We start from the raw sequence: 25,829 nt of genomic DNA on the forward strand, positions 1-25,829 counted from the left end.
AACAACAGATAAAATCTCAGCTCTGTAGTCCTGCCACGTTCAATTGTAAATGGCAGTGCATACTTAAACAACCAAAAGGAGGAAGGTCCAGAAATATCCCAATCTCAATAATATGGGGTTTCAGCACATAAGTGAGGTCTGGGTGAGCATTTTTTCAGGAGTGGCATGAATTATCCAGCATCCTGGAGGAATTTGTAACTCACAATGTGCCCCCTTTCTTTTCACAGATTCCTGGATAGTTTAGACATGAGTAGCAGAGTGTGGATCTAACTCTCAGATCTTTTTTCAGCAAATGCCAGACTTCAGGATCTCAAAACAATGTTTCATACCAATCTACAATGCACAATATAATCTGGCTAGGATAACTTATTTATGCATCTGTACTGGGAAAAATGAGTTAAAAACATTGCTCCCCAATATTTTATAATTTGTCATAATTTGTGCATTGATATCTCCTTCAGGATAAAGCATCAGCAGACAAGGACAAGGTCTTGTCTTTAGGTACAGCATATAAATGAATGAATGAATGAATGAATGAATGAATGAATGAATCTCCTTTCATTCCAGTTTAAGGTAACAGCCTTAAAATCAACCATGCAATGAAACAATGAAGTTAGAAAGTGTTGGACACACACTGTTGAATATCTTTGATCTTCAGGACTGGGCAGTTTGAGCTGCCTATTCTGGGTACTTGCATTACTATATCTCATAACTCCAGCAGTTGCAATCCATTCAGCCAATTCAAAATTGGAGGAACAATCAAACACCCATCTTGTTTTAAGGTACCACAGAAGGACATTTTAGTTATCTGAGAATGAAGTCTCATAACTTCTCCGCACCTTGGCTATTCATTTTTTCCTCACAAATTAAAGCTCAAAGTATACGAAGAAAAAACTTTTCACCCTCTGTAGTGCATGTGGCACCTGAGCTGCTTTTGTTTCCTTGTGGCCGTTAGACTCCTGGACCCACTGCCTGGTCATATGTCAGTCCTTGGATATTTAGAAGAAAGCTGGAAGTATAGAGTTGTGGTGGGGGAAAAAAATCAAAAACTGCACACTTACACCATCTGTAGCCTGGAATCAGAAGAAATTGTGAGCTTGAGGGAAAGCGGGATTTGAGGAGGAGGATTGGAGATGTACATTTCATTATCTTCAACCTTTGCAGCCCTGCCTGAGTTCTTCCTGCTCCAATGATGGTAGTGCTGTATCATTTATAGAGCTGTGAATACAAAGCTGTCCCCTCCTGTTAGATGCTGCTGTCTTTGGTTATATATTGCATACAATATGGAAGTGAGGCTGAGGCTATGGTAGCATGATCTGGTTGATGCAATTGTCATAGCTGAATAGATAACACTGTTTGTCTACAGGTAAGACTTGCAGCAGTATTAAGTTTGTAGAGGGTCAGGTGAAGCTATGAATAAGACATATGACTTGTAATGTATGGAAATTATTTACAGGTGGTTGATTGTAGTGTGTTGCATTGAGCAGTGTGAACAGCTAGTAGTGGAGTTATTGGAATGAGACATTTGAAGATGCATTTACTGACCTTGATCACTCATGGGAGATCATTGAACTAATTTCAGCACTGCACTCAGCTCCTTGTGAGGAGCCTCCTGGCATTGACCTGTTCAATGATCTACTTCCTTTGAAGGGATTATCTGGACGACCTTCTCCTGCACCAAGGACTTCAGTATGCTACCAGAAAACCATGAACTGAGCTCTCTGTCAAGTTATACTATTTCATTGTCTTTCTCAAATCTAATGCTTCTTCAATGAATTCCTTTACTTTTTCAAATCAAAATTGCACAACTCCTTTGAGGTGAAGGCTTGTTTTAAGTATTCCAGGCCAGTGAGAATTCCTGTTAACCCCTCAAGATTCTGCACCTTGTGATCTGGCTTGCAGCCACTGAACAGTGCACTTAGTGCTGGATATCGAATTGTTACAGTAAGTAACATCACAATGTTTTTGTGTTACCTACTTTGTAACAATTGGACACGAGTTAATTCCACATCACTATCTTCATGCTCATTTATGAGCTAAAACCAAACTTTCTCCATTATTTCTGAAATGACTGCTTCATTCACAAAAGTTTACAATCACTCACATAAACAGGCAAGGATGTAGTCATACCATGTCTTTGAAGTAAATAGTGACTGCTGATTGCAAATGACACTGTTATAAATACCCGTAACCTTTATTAAATGTGTGCTTTCAAAAACTCATAAATGAGGTAAAAGAAATTACCCAATACAGAAAATAGCACCCTCAGTTAAAGCAATCTGTGAATAAAATATTAAGATAATACAAAGAATTAGCAACTCTGTAAAAATAACAATTTCTGCGAAAAGATTTATAATTTTGAGATAACAAGTGTCAAAAACTTCTAAATAATTCCAAGTTAAACTGAACTCTAATGCAAATGTGCTAGAGTGCTCATTCTATAACCTTTTGTAATATGTAGCTAATAGTTTAAATAAATAATGCAAAAATGCATATTTGAACATCAGGATAAAATAGCCTTGCTTCCAACAGTATCACGTCCAAATTTACTCAGTATATCTTTTTATCTTATTACTTTACTCAAAAAGTCTTATTGGTAATATTTTACATGCTTAGTATTTCAGTTATCCCAACCAAAATTCTGTCCTGTCATTTGGTAAAACTTCATGTTGAAAGGCCGGTAAAAGTCTCTCAGTCTCTGAACGACCTCTGGGTCAATGTTGGGATGGGTTCTGCCTTTAGTTTTGCCCAGACAGTGGGGCTTGCTGCTGCCCTCTGGCTTCTTCAAGCAGGGGAAGCCCTTGGTCTTGTTGAAATAGAAATGTTTGTCGGTGATGATTCTCTTCAGACCCAGAAAGTCTTGTACTTTGCCTAGTTCTCCGGCTGGGTCACTGATCAGCCTCTCACCACTCACAAACAGAATCTGGCCCATTGGGAAATAAAGGAGCCAATTCTCCAGGTGCTTGGCATAGATGCCAATCTGAATAGCACTCCATGAAGTGTCGATCAGGCCTGTAGTCCTGTTTTTGAAGGCCAAACTCTCAAAACTGGGGATATCCGGTTTCTTTGAGAGAGTTTGTGTATAGTCAGAAATCGCCCTTGTGACAGGATCCCGAACCACCACTATTAGCTTGGCATCCTTGGACATTGCATAGATTCGGGCAGCTGCCTCCTTAGTAACAAAGTAACTTGGTGTTTTCTCCATGGTGATTTGTCCATCCAGTGTTTTGGGCATCAGACCCCTGTAGAAACATAAATTTATATTTTGAAAAAAAAATCATGTCAGAAAAATTATCTAGAATTCAAATATTTTAGTCATGCTAGAATTCTGTTTGGATATAATGGAAATACAGTTTATCGTTTACAGGAGACAAATTGGCTTCCTCTAAATGTCTGCACCCACTTTTCTTTCCCTTTCAAATCAATAGACAGTAAAATCAAATAGGGGTGTGATAGCAACCATCCACCAATACTCCTTTTATGCCTTTGCTGAAGTTGGCCTTTCCTCCTCATCAGTCTAGATATTGCTTTCTGAGCTTTTATTTTATGGAAGTAACACTTTGGACAACAGTTCGATAAAAATGAAAGAAAAATTGATTTCCTTTATTTCTCTCATTTCTTGTGCCAGGCACTAGGCCTCTTTTGACTTTCTTGCTGAATGCTGATTGTTTTCATGAACTACTAACATGAAGTTGTGTTTTATATTGAGGCTTTCAAAGCTGTAAGCCATTCCAATGTGTTTTACAGGAACATAACCAGACAAACAAAACTGACAATGAGCAGAAGGAATGCTTAGAACAAGGAACCAGAAATTTGATCAAATCAAGAAGTTTCATGGAAGATTTTAATGGATGGAATAGAGATGGAGATACACAGAGCTTTGGGGAAGGAAATCAAGAGTTTTAGGTCCAGATGGCTGAAAGCATGCCCAGCAATAGGTAGAATATACCCATTTAGTGGAAGAATGTAGAGTTGTTGGAAGGTTGAAGGACTGGAGGACATAGAGAGATAAAGAAGAGCAAGACATTGAGGCATTGACTATGAGGCTGCAGATGCTAACATAAATCTAAGCATAATCTTCATGTTATACTCAACTACAGTTGAAACCTTTCTATTTTTCGTGCTAGACTGTAGTACATACTGTAGCTTAGTACTGTCAATATTTCATTCCCAGTATTTGTTCTTCATTCCCTGAATTTGTGCACATTGATTGGCATTTGCTACTCTTAAACTCAATCCCCAACCTTTCCCCTTTTGGACTATTCATTCTCCTCTTACAGCTCCTCTCTCCTCAATTAATTAAGATAACTTTGTTTCTGTTTCAGCTTCCAAACTCATTTATGTCCAGTATCAGAGTTGACAGCCCCAAGGAACCTACTGATTATTTTTTGCTGTTCCTTTATAGCTGAATGTGCAATGATCCTTTGTTCCTTCTGATTGAGCCAATCTTTGACTTGCTCCTGAGATTTAGACCAATTAAAGCACAATGCTGGGTCTAGTGGGATCTCACTGTTTACACAATGCATCACTTCGGCTTTACTCTGAGGAAAACTCAGAACTACCTTGCCAAGAAATTTTATGGTTCAGACAGGATTTTCATAAACTCCAAATAAAAAAAAATCTAATTTGCAAGTCTTTGTACAGCAACCCCTCATTTTCACTCAGTGATTTAAACTTAAACAAAAGCAACAAAATGCTTTCTGAAACCACAGATTACTCACAATAGTGATTATGTGTGGCTGCTTCTCAAACAGACTTAACTAAGTTCCATGCTCTGTAAGTGCTTTTTAAAAACATGACCACTGAATATTTTATGAATGGTTTAAGATTTTGTCTTTGTAATGCGTAAACACTGTCAGTGAAAGACATGATTTGCTTGGTATATTTCAAACACAGTTAGGCCTGGCTTTTGTTAACATGAGCCTTCTATCATTGTGACAGAGTTTCATTCAGTGTGGATTTTCTAGAATTTAGCTGGTACTTTTAAAAATCTTTTTAATAGCAAGCCTGTAGCATGCGGTTAACTTGGGTACACTATCTGGAGTTTAGCGTGTACAATTAATAGATGCAATAACCCTCCTATGAATTGGTGGCACTTGGCTTTTCTCCTCTTTAGCATACTCCCTGTGAGCCACTAGAGCTGGCTACAACTCCACAAACAGCAATGACACTAACGGTGGGCCATCGGCCTCATAGACTCCTGACCTCAAGGACAGGCTGAGGTATAAGACAGGTGACAGCTAATCTTAGGAGCTAAGCCAACTCTGTATTTCCACTGCATTCAGAGGGCAACTCTGGTCCCTTTATGTCATATCATTTTTAAAAGTTGCACGCCTTTGATGCTCACAGGGATGCTGAAGACTTATAACCAGGGTAGGCCACCCACACTGCTTATTGTCAACTGGTTTCTCTGATGTGGAGCTGCCAGTGTTGGAGTGAGGTGAACAATGTCAGAAGTGATGTGTCACCAGGCTACAATCCAACAGGTTTATTTAATATCACATGCTTTCAGAGTGCTGCTCCTGCATCAGGCAAGGCTCCTCCTCTCACTCTTGTATAAGTTGTTGGTGAGGCCGCACTTGGAGTATTGTGTACAGTTTTGGTCACTCTGTTACAGGAAACACATAGTCAAACTGAATGCAAAGAAGTTTTACAAGGACATTGCCAGGACTAGTGGGCTTGAGTTTGAGGGAGAGGATGACCAGGATAGGACCTTATTCCTTGGAACGTAGGAGAATGAGGGGTGAACTTATTCAGGTGTATAAAATCATGAGAGGCATAGATAGAATAAATGCATGTAATCTTTTTCCCAGAGATGCGGAAGTGAAAACTAGAGGGCACTGGTTTAAGGTGAAATGGAGAAGATTTAAGAAGGACATGAGAGGCAACTTCTTCTTGCAGAGAGTGGTGCTTATATGGAATGTGCTGCCAGAAAAAGTGGTTGAGGCAGGCATAATAGCAACATGTAAAAAACATTTAGATAGGTACATGGATGGGAAGGGTTTAGAGGGATATGGACTAAATACAGGCAATTGGGAACTAACTGAGTGGGCACCATGGTCATCATGGAGCAGTTTGGGCTGAAGGGCCTGTTTTAAAGTTGTATTACTCTATGACTCGAAATAAATCTGTTTGCCTTTAACCTGGTGTCATATGACTTCTGAACTGGTTTCTCAGTGGGGTCTTTCAAGAATGCCTATTTTGCATAGCTAAGAGGCCTACTGCTTTAAAATGGTTTCCATGGATTTGGCAATGGGATGTCTGGGCAGATTGGGCACAAGCTATCCCACTAAATTCTGGTGCCTTGCAGCTATTTTCTGCCAAAACCAGGTGGCTGTAGGCATGTGAAAGAAAACAAAATCACAGTAAAACATGGAAATTTGGTACCAGTCCAAACTCATTTATGTCCAGTACAGAAAAGTGTACAAAATTATGTTGGACCAGTTTAACCATTTCCATGTTTTAACGCATTTTTTTCCCAGTGGTTAGCACTGCTGCCTCAAAGCGCCAAGGACCTGGGTTCAGTTCCTGCCTTGGGCAACTAGCTGTGTGGAGTTTGCACATTCTCCCCGTGTCTGCGTGGGTTTCCTCCGGGTGCTCCGGTTTCCTCCCACAGTCCAAAGATGCAAAGATTAGGTGAATTGGCCATGCTAAATTGCCCGTAGAGTTAGGTGCATTAGTCAGGGGTAAATGTAGGGGAATGGGTCTGGGTGGGTTGCTCTTCGGAGGGTCGGTATGGACTTGTTGGGCCGAAAGACCTGTTTCCACACTGTAGGGAATCTAATCTAATATTCCATGATGTACACTGGTCCAGTTTAGACCAGAACAGGTGTTTCTGTGTTTCACTTTCTTTTACACTATAGCATGGTGCTCAATGTCTCCAATAACCCATGTGATCTGGATACTCTCATAAACTTTGGAGCTGTTTCAAATAAAGCCCCCACAGAACCAATGAGAGAGTCTCAGTTTTGGATCCTGGTGTGCTATTGAGTTGGTTGGTCTCAATTGAGGTCAAGATGAGGGAGGCAAAATTGTACAAGGTTTCTCCACCTCACATAGGCATCATCTGACTTGATTGACTGTGACATTTTTCCAGTTTAATAGTCCATTTCTTCTTGGGGGAGTCCTGTGGGGAATTGCTGTGTTCACTTTGAAAGGGAATCTGTTTGAGTAATTGAGTGAAGCAAAATTTGAAGGCAGAAGTTTTCTGAAATGATAGATTGTTGTACAACAATTGTCGTGCAGATCAGTTGAAGCAATGTTGGCCAGTTCAATATTTTCTACAAGCATGTTAAGAAGTTTCAGCCACTAAGCGTTGTTGTAATGAATTATAGGTCAAAGAGAGGTTTCCAAGTTGGCTGATCATGAAACAAGACCACAGCTTTTTAAAATCCAATCTGATAAGTGAGGAGCCTTGGCAAACCATCAAAATGAACTTTTAGAAGCTGAATAGACAATTGTCCCTGAAATGGAGACGTGGCTCTTAAATGAACTTTCATTATAGATAAGTGAAATATCCTGCCAGATTCTGGGATAATGTTCAGTACTAATGTAATATCTATTGTCATGTTGCCTTGGACCACCCTCATTTTTAATAGGCACACACAATATATCTATTTATTCCTATGCTTCTTTTTATTATTTTTATATTCATTTGTTTAGCGGACAATGTGACTCTAATTAATATTAACATTTGCTCAGGCTAGTCAGGCAGCTGATGCAAATCCCATCACTCGTGGATAGTGCAAATCATAAATTCCCACGATTAGCACAACAGGTCACCTCAGAGCTTATATCTGTACAAAGTATGTTCAAGGACATCAAGCATAAGTGTGAATATGTGTGTCTGAACTTTGTCAACTTTGCCAGCATCCCACAAGGGTCTAACATCTGGTTTTCCTCTCTACAATTTACCACTAAATCTCCTGTAACACAGGACCCAGAATTGTACACAATATTCCAGCTGAGGTCCAACATGAAAATGGTCAAATTGCTCATCAGAAATGAATTAGCTCCACAGGTTAGTTTATTACCGTAACGTCTGCTTCATAACTAATAAACCAACTGAAGTGTGCGCATGCAGGTTGCAAACCCAAAGCCAACTCACAGGATCACAACATTGTATACATACAGCATATGGAATCCTTAAAGTTGAACTTTCTTAAAGACAAAGCACAACACAACAGGATTCAGGAGATAAAATCATTCTCAAAAAGGGAGCAAGGGTCTGCAGTGCAGGACACAGATTCCTGTTGGAATAGTGAATGGAAGGTGCAGGCTTTGGATGAAGAGCTCAGTGTCATGTTGAGGTAGAAGATAATCAAGATGGGAGTGTAAAGGGAAGATGTCGAGGCCTCAGCAAAGGATTGATTATTCAGTGTCAGAGAGATGTTAGGAAAAACAGAACAAGAAGTTCAGATGACATCAACTAAAAGATTTTCAATTTCTACATGCATGGAAACGATACTCAACTCCATCTCACTATCATTCCTCATGAACACTCTATTGCCTTTGAGTTTGTCAAATTGACTATCAAACATTCAATATTAGATGAGCAGAATTTTCAATAAAATATCAGGAAGACAGCAAACACTGTCTTTAACCTTCACCACAAACACCAGCACAGATTCTGGCAACTTTCTGAACCAGGCCATTCACAGCCTTGGCATCCTGTTTGAGCTTGACATTAACCTCTGAACCGAACATCCACTCCATCAACAAGATGACACTACTCCACTTCAAAAACATCATCTGATCCCAATCTGCCTCAGGTGATGTTTGGCTGAAACTCTCATAAATGCCTTTTTAAACTCTAGACTTCATTATTCCTTAATTATTCTTCACACTTAACACACTCTCCAACCTTCAACTCATCTAGAACCCTGCCATCTGCACTTTAACTCTCACCAGACCGCTCTTGAAGATGGCAAAGACCATCTCCAACAAGAGAGAATCTAACCATTGACCTTTGACATCAATGGTATCACTATTCCTGATCCGTTAATAACAACATCTTGGACATTACCATTGACCAAAAACTGAACTGAACCATGTAAATAAGTTCAAAGTTTGTGTGAAGATTTGTAGCTCGGGTGCTCGTTGTTGTGGTTTTGTTCGCCAAGCTGGAAGTTTTTGTTGCAAACGTTTCGTCCCCTGGCTAGGCGACATCATCAGTGCTTGGGAGCCTCCTGCGAAGCGCTTCTTTGATGTTTCCTCCGGTGTTTATAGTGGTCTGTCCCTGCCGCTTCCGGTTGTCAGTATCAGCTGTCCGCTGTAGTGGTTGGTATGAATTATGAATTCATCCACAAACTCCATCAACAAACACATCGACCTGGACCCAATATACCAACCTCTACAGCGGACAGCTGAAACTGACAACCGGAAGCGGCAGGGACAGACCACTATAAACACCGGAGGAAACATCAAAGAAGCGCTTCGCAGGAGGCTCCCAAGCACTGATGATGTCGCCTAGCCAGGGGACGAAACGTTTGCAACAAAAACTTCCAGCTCGGCGAACAGAACCACAACAACACGTAAATATGTAGTTAAAAGAGTATGTCACGGTCTCAGAATTTTGTAGCAAGTAACTCATTTCATGACTTCCCAAAGCTTGTCCACCATCTACAAGTCAAAGATGTGGTGGAATACTCCCCAATTGTATGGATAAGCACAGCTCCAACAAAAGTTCAGAAGCTTGACAGCCTCCAGGACAAAGCAGTCCATTAGATTGGCACAACATCCACAAACATTTAGCCACTCCACCACTGACACTTAATAGAATCAGTGTGTACTACCTACAAGACGCACTGGAGTAATTCACAAAGGCTCCTTAGGCAGACCTTCCACACCCATGACTACTTCCATCTAGAAAGTCAAAAGGTAGCAAGTGCATGGGAACACCACACCTGCAAGTTCACTCCAAGCCATACACTACTGATTTTGGAAGAAGTCTCCATTCCTTCAGTGTTGCTGGGTCAAAATCCTGCTATTTGTTCCACTGTGGGTCTAACTATAGCAAATGGATTTCAGACGTACATGAAAGCAGCTCACCACTCAAGGGTAGTTAGGGATGGGTAATAAATTTTGGGCCAGCCAGCAATGTCCACATCCCAAGAATGAATAAAACATCAGAGGAAAGGGCAGGGAGGGGGTTTTGGAGGCACACTCTCACTTCGACTTTCCCCAGATTAGGGCAACTGGATGTCTAACCTCCCACCAGGCAGGCAGGCAGGCAGGCAGACAGACGGGTTGCCATGGGTTCCTAGTTGAAACTAGTCACATTTCTTGCTCACCACAGATAATCAGGGACGAGCTGAGTTGAACTTGTAAGTGGCCAATAATTGGTCACTTAAAGGACCTTAATGGGTAACAGGTCAAGAATGTCACCCAATGGAACATCTTGCTCAGAACAGAAATTATTAAGATGGCAAGAAGTGAGTGAATTTCTCTCCAGGACAAATCTAGCCAATTATTTACAACATGCCCAAATATTTCCCTTCCAGACTCCGCCAGTGAGGTTTATTGTACCATTAAAAAATTACGTTAAAATAAACTGATACATTTTCCTATCTCTTTTCCTTACCATGTTAGAAGACACACATTAACTGAGAGCAAAAGAACTGACTGTGCAAATATTATATCAATGACTGACCAGAGCAGCATACTTACAGGAGGGGCAAGAATGGAATGATGAAGAGCAGGAGCCACAACAGAGTTTCCCCTTGTTAACCAAGGATATTGCTACCAATGGTAGCACCCATACTACCACTCCAGATCTACTTGAAACAGCATACAGACAGTATATGAAACTGGATCCTTGTTAGACTTTATAGTTGAGACAAGAGGGTCAACATTCCAATATGGATACAGATTAGCTACAAATTATAAGTTCAGGTATAAAATTCACTGGAAAAACTGCGGAGAAGGACAGGCTGTTTTTCAATGCTCCACCGCCATAGAAGTATACTCTCCCCAACACCAGTGAACCACAGATCTACAGATCGAGCTTCAGCAAGCCCCCATGGCTTCTTAGGCAGATCCTTGCAAATCTTCAGCCTCCACTACCAAGAGGACAGGGCAGCAGATGCATGGAAAAAAGCAGTCCCCCCACTTTCCTCTTCAGCTCTTCATTTTCTTCTACTGAAAGCAGAGATGAGAGATTTCCTTTGGGGACATCTATTATTGACAGTGATGAAACTGTACAACAAGAGGTCAGGTAGCAGAACTATTGTAATAACAGTTTGCTCTAAAACAGAATAACTGCTGAAAAAGAATTTTTTAACAAAAACCTAAAAACAAATGTTCAAGTAGTTTTAAAACTGATCTATTATTTTTCAAACAGGAACTTTAAATGAGCTTGTGCTAACAGATCACCATATATTCTTGGAAGTGGGTATGACTGACAGTGCAACACACATGGACATCCAGAAACTGCATTCAGCTCTTTCTCTTCTCACTCCCATGTCACTATTTATAAGACCATAAGTTTAGAAGCAGAAATAGGTCATTCAGTCCATTGAGTCTATTCCACCATTTAATGTGATCATGACTGACCTGACAATCCTCAATTGCCCTTTCCTGTCTTTTCCCCGTAACCCTTGGTGCCCCTATAGATTAAAAATCTATTGCAGCTTTAATAAACCTAACAACCCACCTCAACAGCCCTTGAAGTATATAATTTCACATGTTCATTATTCTTTGTGAGAAGAAATTCTTCCTTCGCTCCGTCTTAACTGGGCTATAAATGAAGATCACACCCATTTGAATTCCACATTCCTTGTCCCAGTTTCCCTACAAGGAAAGACAGTGCACAATGTGGCCGGTAATTTAACACATTAGACTTCTGACAATTTACAAATGGGTTTTGAATAGGGCAAACAGGTTTGGTTGGAAAATCCTCAGGCAATGATTGTTCTGTTGGAACTATGGGAAGGCTCAGAACTGACCTTGGTTCAAAGTAGTGGCACGGTGGCTTAGTGGTTGGCACTGCTACCTCACAGCGCCAGGGAACCGGGTTCGATTCCACCCCTGGGTGACCGTTTGCGTGGAGTTTGCACATTCTCTGTGTCTGCATGGGTTTCTTCTGGGTGCTCCAGTTTCCTCCCACAGTCCAAAAATGAGTGGGTTAGGTAGATTGACCATGCTAAATTGCCCATAGCATCCAGGCCTATGCAAGTCAGGTGAATTAGCCATGGGAAATGCTGGGTTACAGGGATAAGGGTAGGGGAATGGGTCTGGGTGGGATGCTCTTCAGAGGATTGGAATGGGCTGAAAAGCCTGCTTCCAAACTGTAGGGATTCTGTGAATTCATGTCATTCAAGTTAGGATTATTTGTCATTTTATTATATAGTACAAAATTATGTATTATGGGAGGCTGTTCAGTCTGTCCTGGCTGAGGGAGAAAACCAAGGCTCATTTTCATCGGGGACATGTTGTTTGCAGACGACATAGCACTGGCAATACACTTGGGCGAGCAACTGTAATGCCTCACAGACAGCTTCTCTAGAGCCTGCAGGATTTTAGCTTGGTCATCAGCCTGAAGAAGATCAATGTGTTGAGTCAAGGCGCTGAGCATCCCCCTGCCATTACCATCAACAACTACAAGGTGGAGGTAGTCCACGAGTTTACATACCTTGGCTCCACCACCATGGACAGTCTCTCCCTGACTCTGAGGTCAACAGACGGGTCAGACAAGCAGCCTCAACATTCATCAAGCTGACAAAAAGAGTCTTGGGAGAACAGAAAGCTAACGATGCACACCAAGGTTGCAGTCGACAGGACCTGCGTCCTCAGCATACTGTTTTATGGCAGCGAGACCTGGAGCCTCTACTCCAGACAAGAGTGGTGTCTCAACGCCTTCCACCTTCACAGCCTGAGGCACATCCTGGACATCAAGTGGACTGACGGAGTCACCAACAATGAGGTCCTGGCCCATGCCCTAGATACCCAGCTTCTTCACCCTGCTCCAACAATGCTGTCTCCACTGGCTGAGCCATGTACACAGCATGTCAGACGGGAAGATCCCGAAAGACTTGCACTACGGAGAACTGGACCCTGGCAAGAGAGCACAAAGGCAGCCCCTTCTTTGTTTCAAAAGTGTCTGCAAGAGAGACATGTAGTCACTGAACATGAATGTCAAGAGGTGGGAGCACTTTGAAAGCGATCGCTCTTTCTGGGGGCTGGAATTACGCATAGGTCTACAAAGAGAAGAGAAGCTGAGGCTTTCTGCTGAAGAAAAGTGCACCCACCAAGAAAACAGCACCAAGACAACACTGGAGGACAGCACCTTCAAGTGCAGTCACTGCAGCCAAGGCTGCAATTCCCATGTGGGTCTCTACAGCCACAACAGATCCTGCTCTACCAACAAGGATTGCACCAAGACATTCCAGGCGCAGATCCATGGGCTCACGAGACTAATGGATGCCACCAATATTGCAAAATAGATGATGTGATGGGAATGGCTGTTTCAACATGCCACCTTCAGACAAGAGGCTAGTTAAGTTAGGCACTGTGCCTGGGTACATTCACTGCCTTTTGGCCATTTAAAAACATTGGCTTTCAAGGCAATAATACTAAAATCAGCTGACTTTTGCCAGTAGGCCCATTCTCAAAATAATGTCTCAGTCCAGCCTGCTAAGAACTGGATCAGGTTGAGCTGTCACTCTTCCTCATCAAAATTCACTCAATCCAATCAATCAACTTGAATGACAAACTGCAGCTTTGCTTCTTCATTGCGTTAATTGGTCTTACAGGATGGACTAGATGAAATTGTTTATCACTGTGATTGTCATTATTATGAAAAGCTAAGACACCACAGAATATGAGAAAGTGCCAGATAGCTACTGGACTAGCACAGGGCTACATGCTGACAAAGACACTAAAATTTGAGTCAGTTGCCCCAGATGTGCAATAAGAAAAGGCAACTTTCTAAGGTTATTCTGCTGTGGGACATAAAGAGGTCTAGAATCTTTCATGCTGTTTGTTCGACGTGGGATAAACATTACAAATAAAAGCTGCAATTGCAAACATGCTGAGGCATTTCAGAGTGCCACGTGTATTGAGAGAAACTGATCTCATTTGCACTTTATGTAAGGTCAACTGTCTGAGAATGTACTTTCATAAACGTTATGAATAAATATATTTTCTGGGGAAAAAAAGTACCTGACAGCTATTGGATTTTCTGGCACGCTCAAATGTTAATAAGAACATCTGTGGCAGATTCTTCTTTTTGTCTTCACTGTAGTTCCATGAGTTTTGTTTGGAATTGATTTTATATCAAAGGGAAGCAGTCTTGAATAAATGTTTGGCAAAGATATTCCATCGGTGTTAAAATCATTTTTTTGAAATTGCTTCACGAAAATTGTGTCACCTCATCTCATCACTGGTACCTAAATATTTTATTGCAGTGAAAATAATTTCATTATTTTCCCTTTTCTCCCTGTAACCTCAGAGTTAATATGAAAAAAGGAAATGAATATCTATAATCGCAGCAAATTTGCCTCATTTAGACAATGCGATTTACTGGAACAAAAAATGAAATTGCTGGAGAAACTCTGCAGGTCTGGCAGCATCTATGGATAGAAAGCAGAGTTACGTTTCCATTCCAGTGACCAGCAATTTCTGTTTTTGGTTCAGATTTTCAGCATCCACAGTTGCCTGTTTTATGTTAGTGATTTACTTCAAAATGGCCTGACATTGACACATGTTTGTGTGAGTCATCTCCAATAATTATTGAGACTCAATGAGTTGGATTTTAAAGGTGAATGTGTGTATCTCTTGACTTGAGTGTTGAAACATGTTGCTCAATAACTTTTTATTTATGATGATGGTAGTTAAGTCGCACCATTCTTTGAAGATTGCTCTGCTCCAAGTTCCTGAAAATATCCTTCACTCTGCCAACAAAACAGGCAAAATTTCATAAAATCTTACAGTAGGTGATGAGGCCATTTGGCTCCTTGTGTCTCTTCCACCTCTTTAAGCAAGAGACATTTAATTGGATAGATGAGAGCTTTCGTTTGCAACATCACCTTTGTTTTCAGAATAATTGTTGCTGAACATGAATTTGTTTGAATCTCTAACAATGTGGTACTGAAGGTCTAAGAGTTAGCCTGGCTGCTTCTCGTGAAACACAAAGGGTTCTTGTATTTACAGTTAATGTGTTCATGTTTATAAGATTGTGGTTTAGGCCAACTGTGTATGGTTAGATTATTAATGATTTACAGCTGTTCTCTGCCACTTCAATCTTTTCTCAAGCTCAGGGAATTTCAAATTCAAAAGTCAAAAGAACAGTTTAATTATTTATTAAAACTGCTGGCACTGCTTGAAGGAGAGCTTTGTGTACAATACTTCAGCTCATAATAGCACTGCACAGCAAAGCAGGTTACATTCTGATAGCTAAATCCCAAATGAAAAGAGACTTGCCTGCACCACTTAGTGTGATGCATACAAACATACAGATTGTGGATATTCGTAAAGGATGACTTTAATTAGCTGGGAATCTGCTGGAACCCTAGATAAGTGAACAATTCATGAGGCTATGGAATGTTGGTCAGGTTTACACCAGATGTTTTATTTTAGGCTAAACACCACTTTAGGGATAAAAGATAAAACGTGACAGCAATTTTATTCCAATGCAAAACGAGTTGAAAATCTTACTATAAGTTTTGATGACATAGAATTCCTCTGAAAGCATGATTTTGTCAATGTAGATCTGACTTTGATGAAGCTCAGAAAGAGTCTCAGAGAAAAAGTTAACAATTACAGGTAACAGTGGTATATCTGTTTATAACCCTGAGCCATTCATCACAAAATGAATCTGTGTTGAAATATTGGTTTTCAAATCTCTTCATAGCCTCACACTTCCTGACTCCTGTTATCGTATAAAGCTCGACAATCTTCTGAGAAATCTGTCATCCAATTCTGACCTCCTGCATCCCCTGTTTCCTTCACACCACCATTTGCAGCTTTATCTTTGATATTCCAGGAAGCTCAGTAATTCCTTCACAAACATCTTTGCATCTCACCTCACCTCCCTCCTTTAAGAAACTACTGATAACCAACAGGATATGGTTAACATTGTGACTTTAAAATAAGTTAGTACTATTTCCTATTTTTTTATTTAAACTAATACTTATGAGAGTTTATAGATGTAGTAAGCAGCAGTTTCTTTAGGGCTTGCTTGTAAAATATTGTACTGTACAAGGGTCTGAGCTATTGCAGCAGGAGCAGGCTAGTTTTCTTAACTAGACCCTTGGAACCATCAATGACTTCCTTACACTCCAGAGTTGTGAGTCCTGAGGTGACTAAACAGTCCAATACTGGATCCACATGTTTTGCTGGAGGTAAGAGAGATGGTGTTTGCAAAGGTGAGCAGCTGAGACATTTTGGGTTCCCACTCACTTCTCCCACTGTTTGTGCTTGGCCTCCACCTGGACCTATTGCAGACATTCAATGGTTAGCACTTTCCCATTCACTTCTTCTCCAGTTCCAGCCAAGTTAGCCAAGAGATTTCCGTGAGCCAATAGGGATGTAGTATGTTTTCAGGGATGCTTTGAGGACCTCCTTGAAGTGTTTCCACTGGCCTCCTGGTAACTGCATGTCGTGACGAAGCTCGCAGCACAGAGTTTAGTTTGGAAGTCGTGCACATGATGCGGCTTGCCCAAAGCGGCAGATTATCAGTCGCAAGTGTCTCAATGCTAGGGCCATTGGGCTGAGAGAGAACACTGATGTTGGACTGTCTACCCCACCAATGGATTTGCAGGATTTTGTGGAGACCACACTGATGATATTCTTCTAGTGATTTGAGGTTTTTGCTTTACAGACGACCATAGGAAATAGGAACAGGATTAGACCATTTGGCCCCTCGTTCCTGCTCTGCCATTCAATAGGATCATGGTTGATTCAACATTCTTCATATCTACTTTCCCATCTTTCGGCTGTAATCCTCAACTCCTCTACTGATCACAAATCTATCAATCTTAGCCTTAAATATACATAAGGACACTGCCCCCACAGCTCTCTGTGGCAAGCAGTTTCAAAGATTCACAAGCCTTTGAGTAAAAGAAAAAAATTCCTTTCCATTTCAATCTTAAATTAGCTTCCCCTTATTCTTAGTCTATGCCCTCTCGTCCTAGACTCTCCCAAGAGGGGAACCGTCCTGTCAGCATTTACCCATTGAGAATCCTGTATATTTCAATGAGACTTCATTCTTCTAAACTCCAGTGAGTATGGAATCAAACCTGTTTAGTTTTTGCTCATAGGACAATCCCTCCATATCAGGAATTGTCCCAGTGAACCTTCTTTGAACTACTTGCAATGAAATGGTATCTTTCCTTGAACAAGGAAACCAAAACTGCCAGATGTGGTCTCTCACCAGCACCTTGGACAATAGTAGTAAGACATCCCTGCTCTCATACTCCAATCCCCTAGAAATAAGGCCAACTTTCCATTAGCCTTCCTGCTGTGTCTGTATGCTAGCTTTCTATATTTCACACAGAAGTACAACCAAGCACCTTTGTGTGGCAGCTTTTCACCATTTAAGTAATACTTTGTTCTTTTATTCTCCCTTCCAAAATGAAGAACTTCATATTTTCCCACATTATGTTCCATTGGCAATTTTTGCCCACTTAGTTAACCTATCAATATCTGGAATTCTACTGCTTTTATATGAAGACATGCTTCATCACTTTACTCCTGAATGGCTTGGCTTTCTCATGCCTTCTTCTTAATTCTTGAATCCTCTACAGAAGATAAAAGCTGCAGTGTACGAATCTGTAAGGAGAAGCTATAAGCAGAGGTTGGATAAACTTGGATTGTTTTCATGAGAATGTCACAGGCTGAAGGACGATCTGATCGAAGCATATAAAATCATGACAGGCATGCATAGGGTGAGCAGTCTGAGTCTTTTTCCAAGAATGGAAATGTCAAAAACTAGGGTCATAGGTTGAAAATGAGGGGGCGAAAGTTTTAAAGAGATGTACAAGGAAAGTTTGTTTTTTTACACAGAAGATGGTAGGTGTCTGGAACATGCTGCCAGGGGAGGTAGTAGAAGCAGATACACTAGCAATGTTTAAGAGGCATATGACATATGAACAGACAGGGATAAGAGGGATATGGACCACATGCAGGTCGGATGGGATTGGTTTAGAATGTCAACAAGATCAGCACAGACATGGTGGACTGACGGGTCTGTTCCTTGGCTTTACTGTTCTATATTGACATTGGTTATGATTGTACTCAGTTAGATTAGTGCACCCTTCAATCTTCCAAACTAAAGGGAACACAAGTCTGTGAAACTTTTCCTCATAATTGAACTAATTACATTCTAGCATCAGATGGTAGTGCAGTGGTAATGTCACCAGGCTAATAATCCAGAGACCGAGGGTTCAATACCCACCAAAGCAGTTAGAAGAATTCAAATGCAATTAACAAGTTTTAAAAAATACGTAAAGGTGAGTCTTAGTGATGGCGACCATGAACTATTTAAAATAGTTGTACCAATCTATCTGGTTCACCAATACCCTTTACTGAAGGAAATCCATCTGATCTAAATGTGATCACCTTAACTCTCATTGAATTTAACAGTGTAATCTCCAGACAACCATGGATCTTCTGCGTTACAGCTGCAACAGTCTCTCTCCCAGCACAATAAGATGACAAGAAAGAGTGAACACAGTGCAGATTAGCAAAGATACGATACATAAGCCACAATGGTGAGTAAAATCCTCAACATATGTTGGCAAATTACTGATCTTTTAGCAGTGTTCTAAATATTGAAATGAAGAATAATACATCAATGATCTACAAATTGATGATCAAGACATCAAAATAGCCAAATTCTTAAATACTCAAGGAAGTGAATGCTTGAGAAGAATTAATTCCTCATATTTCTCTGACAACAATTGGAAACATACTGAACAGATACTGTCATAGTTATAGAGTCATAGTGACGTACAGCACAGAAACAGACCCTTCAATCTAACTTGTCTAGCTTTCCTAAATTAATCTAATCCCATTTGCCAGCACTTGGCCCATATCCCTCTAAACCCTTCCTATTCATATACCCATTCAGACGTTGTAATTAAATGTTGGAATTGTACCGGCCTTCACCACTTCCTGGCAGCTCATTCATACACACACCACCCTCTGCGTGAAAACATTGCCCCTTAGGTCCCTTTTAAACCTTGCCGCTCTCACCTTAAGCATATGCCCTCCAGATCTTTAATCTCATAGAAGATAAGCTCAAGGTTAGGGTAATCTTCAGAATTCACAGGCTTGATTTTTCGTTTTATTTACATACATACCTATGAACATATGAAACAGCAGAAGTAGATCATTTGGTCTGTTAAGCCTGCTCCTCCATTCAACAAGATCATAACTGATCGGTTTGTCAAGTTAGAATCTATCCACCTCTGCCTTAAAAAATATTGAATCTGTTTCCAGTGCTGTCTGAGGCAGAGAGTTTGAAAGCTGCACAAAGTTCTGAGGCAAAAAGAAAATTCTCCTCTTCTCTGTCCAAAAAGAGTGACTAAGGGCAAGTAATCTCAAACCAGTGCCTGTCAAACCTAGCTTGTTTTTATCTACCTTTATTAAATGACTCACTCATTTAAGTTATCAATCTAGTAAACTTCCTCTGAAATAACTTCAACACACTTACATCCTTCCTTAAACAAGGAGAATGAAACTATATATATACATATATATATATATATTTGAGATGTGCTGTCACCAATGGCATGTTTAACTAAAGCATAACATCCTTATTTTTATGTTGAATCCTCTCATTATGAAGTTAGTTATATACTAGACTTCTCGATTATATGTTGTACATGCCTTTTGTTTCATATGCTTCCTAACCAACTGGGTGCACCTGATTCCTTGTAGAAAAAAATAAAGAGAGTGGTGTAGAAGTTTGATTGAACAGCATATAGATAATTAGAAAGAAAAACTGAAATTGGGTCTTTGGGTCACTGTACCCGAAACATTAACTGTGATCTCTCTCCACATTTTACTGCCAGATCTATTAAGTTTTTTCCCAACAATTTCTGTTTTTGTTTCTGATTTCCAGCTTCCGCAGGTCTATCAGCTTTTATATACATAATTATCCCAGCTTCATTCAGACAAAGTGTAAGTGTACAAAGCAATAACACCAACACATTGATATGTGGAATGATGGAAATGTGCTCAATGAGATCGTATAATATTACAATGAGCAATGGTCTATTCTCGGACAGAACAAAAGACAAGTTCAAATTGGATATGATAATCTACAAGTAAACTAGAAGATGATTCATACACTGGAACTATTTTATTAATACCAGAAGACAATATATCCATAATAAACTGTTCATACCAACCTAAAGGAGCAGACGGCACATTGAAGTATGCAGCAAAATCCAAAGAACACAATCTGGTCTTGTACATATTCACTGAAATGCATTGCAATGTGTAAAGATCAGATCTGCAAAAGCATCTCTGTCATTTTTGATGTGTGTCCATGCATATGTTTTTCATCAGAAATCCTACCATTTGAATGAAAAGGGGGATGTTGTGATCCTGCATGTATCTAAGATCAGGGAAGTATGTTCCTATTGGGAGAGTTGGATGATGATACCACTGTTATTTATCTCATGTGATATTGTTGCATGAAGATATTAAAACCATCATGCATTGCTGCTGCTGGTCTTTTTATCCGACAAGCAAGTCAATCATAAACTAGCTTAAGCTTAAACTATATCAATGATATAATTGTAATATACTTAGTTGTTCTAGAAATAATTCTTCTTCTATATGTTCTCAGTAGGAACCCAGTCTCAGTGTTCATATAAATCCAAGAACACATCAGACTTTGAACAAAATAACAGCAGAGCTTTTGACAGGATGATCTTTCTGTCAGAATTGAGGATTGGGACGAGCTGTAATCTTTTCAAAGTTTAGTTGGATAAAATTAAGATTCATCCAAGATATTGCAGAAGCTGTCTGACAGTTGCATTGGACAAGTTGAGAAAGATTACTGGAGAGCTGAGTATCAAACGTGGAAGCTGACTATCAAAGATTATAGGTGGATAATGGACTAGAAAGAATCAAGGTGATCTGGATATAGAAGTGATGGAGATGGGTTGGGAAAGGAAGCAACTGCGAGAGATGTTTTTGATGTGAGTGCTTGTGTGAAAATAGAAAAAATTGAGAGCCATTACAATAGCTTAACAAAATTGAAGATGAATGGTGTGGTTACCGTACAGACAGAATAAGAAAGGACAATACACTATTTTTGAGAAGATTTGTAGCTCAGGTTGAAGTTTTGGATATAGGTTTGCTCACTGAGCTGAAAGATTCATTTCCAGACGGTTCATTACCTTACTACGTAACACCTTCAGTGGACCTCACGTGCAGCAATGCTGAAAATTCCTGCTTTCTATTTATATGTTTGGGTTGGTGATGTCATTTCCTGTAGTGATGTTGTTTCCTGTGGTGAAATCACTTCCTGTTCCTTTTCTCAGGGGGTGGTAGATGGGGTCGAACTCGATGTGGTTGTTGATAGCATTCCGGTTGGAATGCCATGCTTCTAGGAATTCTCATGCGTGTCTTTGTTTGGCTTGTCCTAGGATAGATGTGTTGTCCCAGTCGAAGTGGTGTCCTTCCTCATCTGTATGTGAGGATACTAGTGAGAGAGGCTCATATCTTTTTGTGGCTAGTTGGTGTTCATGTATCCTGGTGGCTAGTTTTCTGCCTGTTTGTCCAATGTAGAGTTTGTTACAGTCCTTGCACGGTATTTTGTAAATGACGTTAGTTTTGCTCATTGTCTGTATAGGGGTCTTTCAAGTTCATCAGCTGCTGTTTTAATGTGTTGGTGGGTTTGTGGGCTAACATGATGCCAAGGGGTCTGAGTAGTCTGGCAGTCATTTCCATGATGTCTTTGATGTAGGGGAGAGTGCCTAGGGTTTCTAGACATGTTTGTCTGCTTGTTTGGGTTTGTTGCTGTGAAATCGGCGGACTGTGTTCATTGGGTACCCATTCTTTTTGAATACACGATATAGGTGATTTTCCTCTGCTCTGCGTAGTTCCTCTGTGCTGCAGTGTGTGGTGGCTCATTGAAATAATATTCTGATGCAGTTTCATTTGTGGGTGTTGAGATGATTGCTTCTGCAGTTCAATATTTGTTCTGTATGTGTTGTTTTTCTGTAGACGCTGGTTTGAAGTTCCCCATTGGCTGTTTGCTCTACTGTGACATCTAGGAATGGCAATTTGTTGTTGTTTTCCTCCTCTGTAGTGAATTTTATGCCAGTAATGGCATTATTGATGGTCTTGAAGGTTTCCTCTAACTTGTTTGGTTTAGTGATGACAAAGGTGTAATCCACATATAGGACCCAGAGTTTTGGTTGGATGGTTGACAGAGCTGTTTGCTCAAGTCTCTGCATTACTGCCTCTGCTAAGAACCCTGCTATCGGCGATCCCATGGGTGTTCCATTGGTTTGTCTGTAAGTTTTGTTGTTGAAGGTGAAGTGGGTGGTAAGGCATAGGTCTACTAGCTTGATGATATTCTCCTTGTTGATGAAGTTAGTGGTGTTTGGTGTATGTGTCTTTGGATCTTCTAATAGTGTAGTCAGTGTTTCCTTGGCCAGGTTAATGTTGATTGAAGTAAACTGGGCTGTTACATCAAAGGGAAGTTTTGCTGCCTGATTGCCAGAAGATTCCTTTCTCGGCTTTGTAAACCCTGGCTTTCTCTCTCAGAAACTCTCCTGCTTTTGGACTCAATCTGAAAATGGGGAGATTCAACCCATTATTCGATGAAAGCTCAGCATTTAATTCACTTCCTATAACTTATGAAAGTTACGCTGATGGGTGAAGAATCGCAGTCTGAAGCTGTGAAGTGAAGTATGTCAGATATTAACATTAATATTCTTGCTGAGAAGGGAGAACTCTCACTCAGCAGTCTGGAGGCTGGAAACTTTGCAGAAAATTGGGAAAGTATGAACTGCATTTGCAAGTTTTCAGTAGCTTTCAGAGCAAGTGAAAATAGTGAGCAGCGTAAATAATCTCTTTCTTTGTTATTGAAGCAGCAGCGCTGCATCTGATCTCCAACGTTAAAGAGAAAGAAAATCTTGAACTGGACACAAGGGAGATGAGATTGTGAGGTTCTAGAATAGTAAACAAAACCTGATATGCAAAAGACAGTGATTTTTCACGTGAAGAATACATGAGAAATCATGATTTGTATGAAATTAAACTAAGAACTTGCATTAGGAGCTATGAAGTTGAGAATTGGCAGTATAAGTGATAGGTGCCTCAATCAGTTGTGGGGCTCAAAATAATTCTCTGTGGCAAAGACAGGAACACTTAATGTTAGTCCGTGTAATACACATCTTTGGGTCGGATAAAAGAGGAACAGCAGCATTGTGGAAGCACTTCAAAACCTTGCAGCAAACTTATGATGATGTCTCAGAGCTGTGCCTCACTGAATATAAATACCACAGTGTAGGTGGAGTTAGAACACTCTGGAAGATCAATTGGGAGAAAGTGAGGATTTCAGATGTTGGAGATCAGAGTCGAGAGTATGGTGCTGGAAAAGCACAGCAAGTCAGGCAGCATCCGAGGAGCAGGAGAATCGACGTTTCAGGTATAAGCCCTTCATCAGGAGGGCTGATGGAGGGCTTATGCCTGAAACATCCATTCTCCTGCTTCTCAGATGCTGCCTGACCTGCTGTGCTTTTCCAGCACCACACTCTCGACTCTGAAAGATCACCAGAGTGCAAACTCTGGAATGGAAACTTTAAATGAGCACAAAGAAGAAAGATTAGTCCTTACCTAACATAACATTTAATCAGAGACTGATTCATCTATGATTATGAGCAAAATTTAGTATTAATGTACAATGAATAGTGTTACTTTAAAGTCTAAGCCTAAAGGTTTAACCTTCTCCTGAACCAGTCTGGAAAGACTCCAATATTTTGGTGTGGCATCAACCACATGATTAAAGAAATGGGATAAGTGTTATCTGGTGAAGAAAATGGAAACATTCTTGGAATACACAAAAAAGAAGAGAAACCTTCCATTGTGAAACCTGAAATGGAGAGAGTGAAAGAAGAATACAGTAAATTATGTATGTGATTGCAGCAAAAGACCAGTCTTTCGGGAAGCTAAAAATAAATATGTCAAAAATAATAAGTGCAGAGAAATTCAACTACATTTTGGAAGAAAAAGTCATTTGGAAAAACATATGTAGATGCAATAGCTGCAAAGACTGGGTGCTGCTATTAGTTGCGAATTAAACAATTGTGCTATTTAAATGAACACAGGAACACAAGTGGATGTCGTGTCTGAGATCACAAGCAATTATAACATAAGAGTTTGGCAGCAGTGATACTACTGAAAGAAAGCTATGTTACTGGCTTCACACAAGGAAAGCAAACAGAAGCTATCCTCTGTATTATGCCAAAAGATGTCCGTCCAATTTTTCGGTTGAAGTTCTTTGGTTAAAAAGTAAAGTAAAAGGAAAACCAAAATACTATGGATCACTTGCACTGGAATGTAAAAAACACGTTTAAGGACATTCTGCTTGCTTCAGAATACCAGATTGATATCATAATTAATAAAAAAGCTGGTCTGTTACAGCACCCCTGAGGAAAAATGCCATTTGCACTCGAGGAAAAAATAAAAGTGGAGCATGATAGAATAAAACACATGGAAGCACATAAACCAAGAGAATGAGCAAACCTGATTGCAACTGTTGAGGAAAGGGCTTGTAAATTGCAAATTTGCCTGGAAACTACATCAGGAAATCATTAGAAATTGGAAGAGTGCCTGAGGACTGGAAAGTGGCTCACTAAAAAACAATCTTTACAAAGAAATACAAAGAACTGCAAGTGGTGAACCTCACATCTGTTGTGGGTAAAGTATTAGGAGACATCTTGAAAGAGGGGATAATGAAAGACTGAGATAGGTTTTGTATGATACCAGAGAAACAGTATGCTTTTATAAGAGGAAGTTCTTGCCAAATAAACGTCCAATACTTCTTTGAGAAAGTGGCAACTCTCACAGACATGGAAAACACTGGAGACAATCTCAGATACAACTGCATTATATTAACAAGCCATGTGATTACCTGTGAGTTGCTACAATTGCAGAAGTCATTGGTGTCTTTACTGTACATCAATGATATTAAACTGAGGACAGAAACAAAGCGGAAAAAAATTGCAGATAATACTGAAGTAATATTGCACAAATAAATGGAAATTAGTCTGGGGAAGAGTAGTCACATAAATTTTAGATGATCAAACATAACAAGCTCATTGAAACTAACAGCACAGCATGTACATAGCAGCAGCAAGGAAAGCCTTTTGAATTGATGTACATTCAGAGTGATGGTGTACAAACTTTAGAAGTCGATACTGGTTCTGCACAAGATGTTTGTATAACCGCAGTATGAAACTGTAAACTGTTCTAATCACAATTCTAAAGCAGCAATATCTAAGCATTTGGGAGAGTTCAAAAACAAGCAACCGAATTGAGAGAGCTGAAAATAATGGATATAAACTGTAAGGAATTGGCCTGGGTGAACTTATTTGAATAACAGAAGGAAAAATTTAATTGTAATATATTTAAAACAATTACCGATTCTAAAATACCAGTCAGTATCAACTCAAACTTAAAAAGGAGCAACTTACGGTAAGCTCCATTTAAGTCTTGTACATGATGATGGAATAGAATTTCCCAGGAAGCAGTGAAAGCAACTAGTGTGGAAAAATCCAAGGGTAAATGGGTTAGAGATTGAAGATTATTGAGGCATATTTGGTTTTGAGCCAGCCTAGAGAACCAAAGAATCTTTTCCAGTT

General features: G+C 40.1%; 1 protein-coding gene across 1 annotated transcript in view; it reads right to left on the reverse strand.

The window, feature by feature from the left end:
* Positions 1-2,167: 2,167 nt before the first annotated feature.
* LOC122562344 (heparan sulfate glucosamine 3-O-sulfotransferase 3A1-like) overlaps positions 2,168-25,829 on the reverse strand; it is a 163,238-nt gene continuing 139,576 nt past the window's right edge. The window contains exon 2 of the mRNA XM_043715221.2: positions 2,168-3,242. Within this exon, the coding sequence (XP_043571156.1) occupies positions 2,621-3,242 (622 nt within the window). The 3' untranslated portion in view covers positions 2,168-2,620. The remainder of the gene's footprint in view (positions 3,243-25,829) is intronic.

Source organism: Chiloscyllium plagiosum, unplaced genomic scaffold (assembly GCF_037043375.1).
Source record: "Chiloscyllium plagiosum isolate Xiang-an unplaced genomic scaffold, Cpla_swu_hap1 HiC_scaffold_25, whole genome shotgun sequence".
Classification (NCBI taxonomy): Eukaryota; Metazoa; Chordata; class Chondrichthyes; order Orectolobiformes; family Hemiscylliidae; genus Chiloscyllium; species Chiloscyllium plagiosum.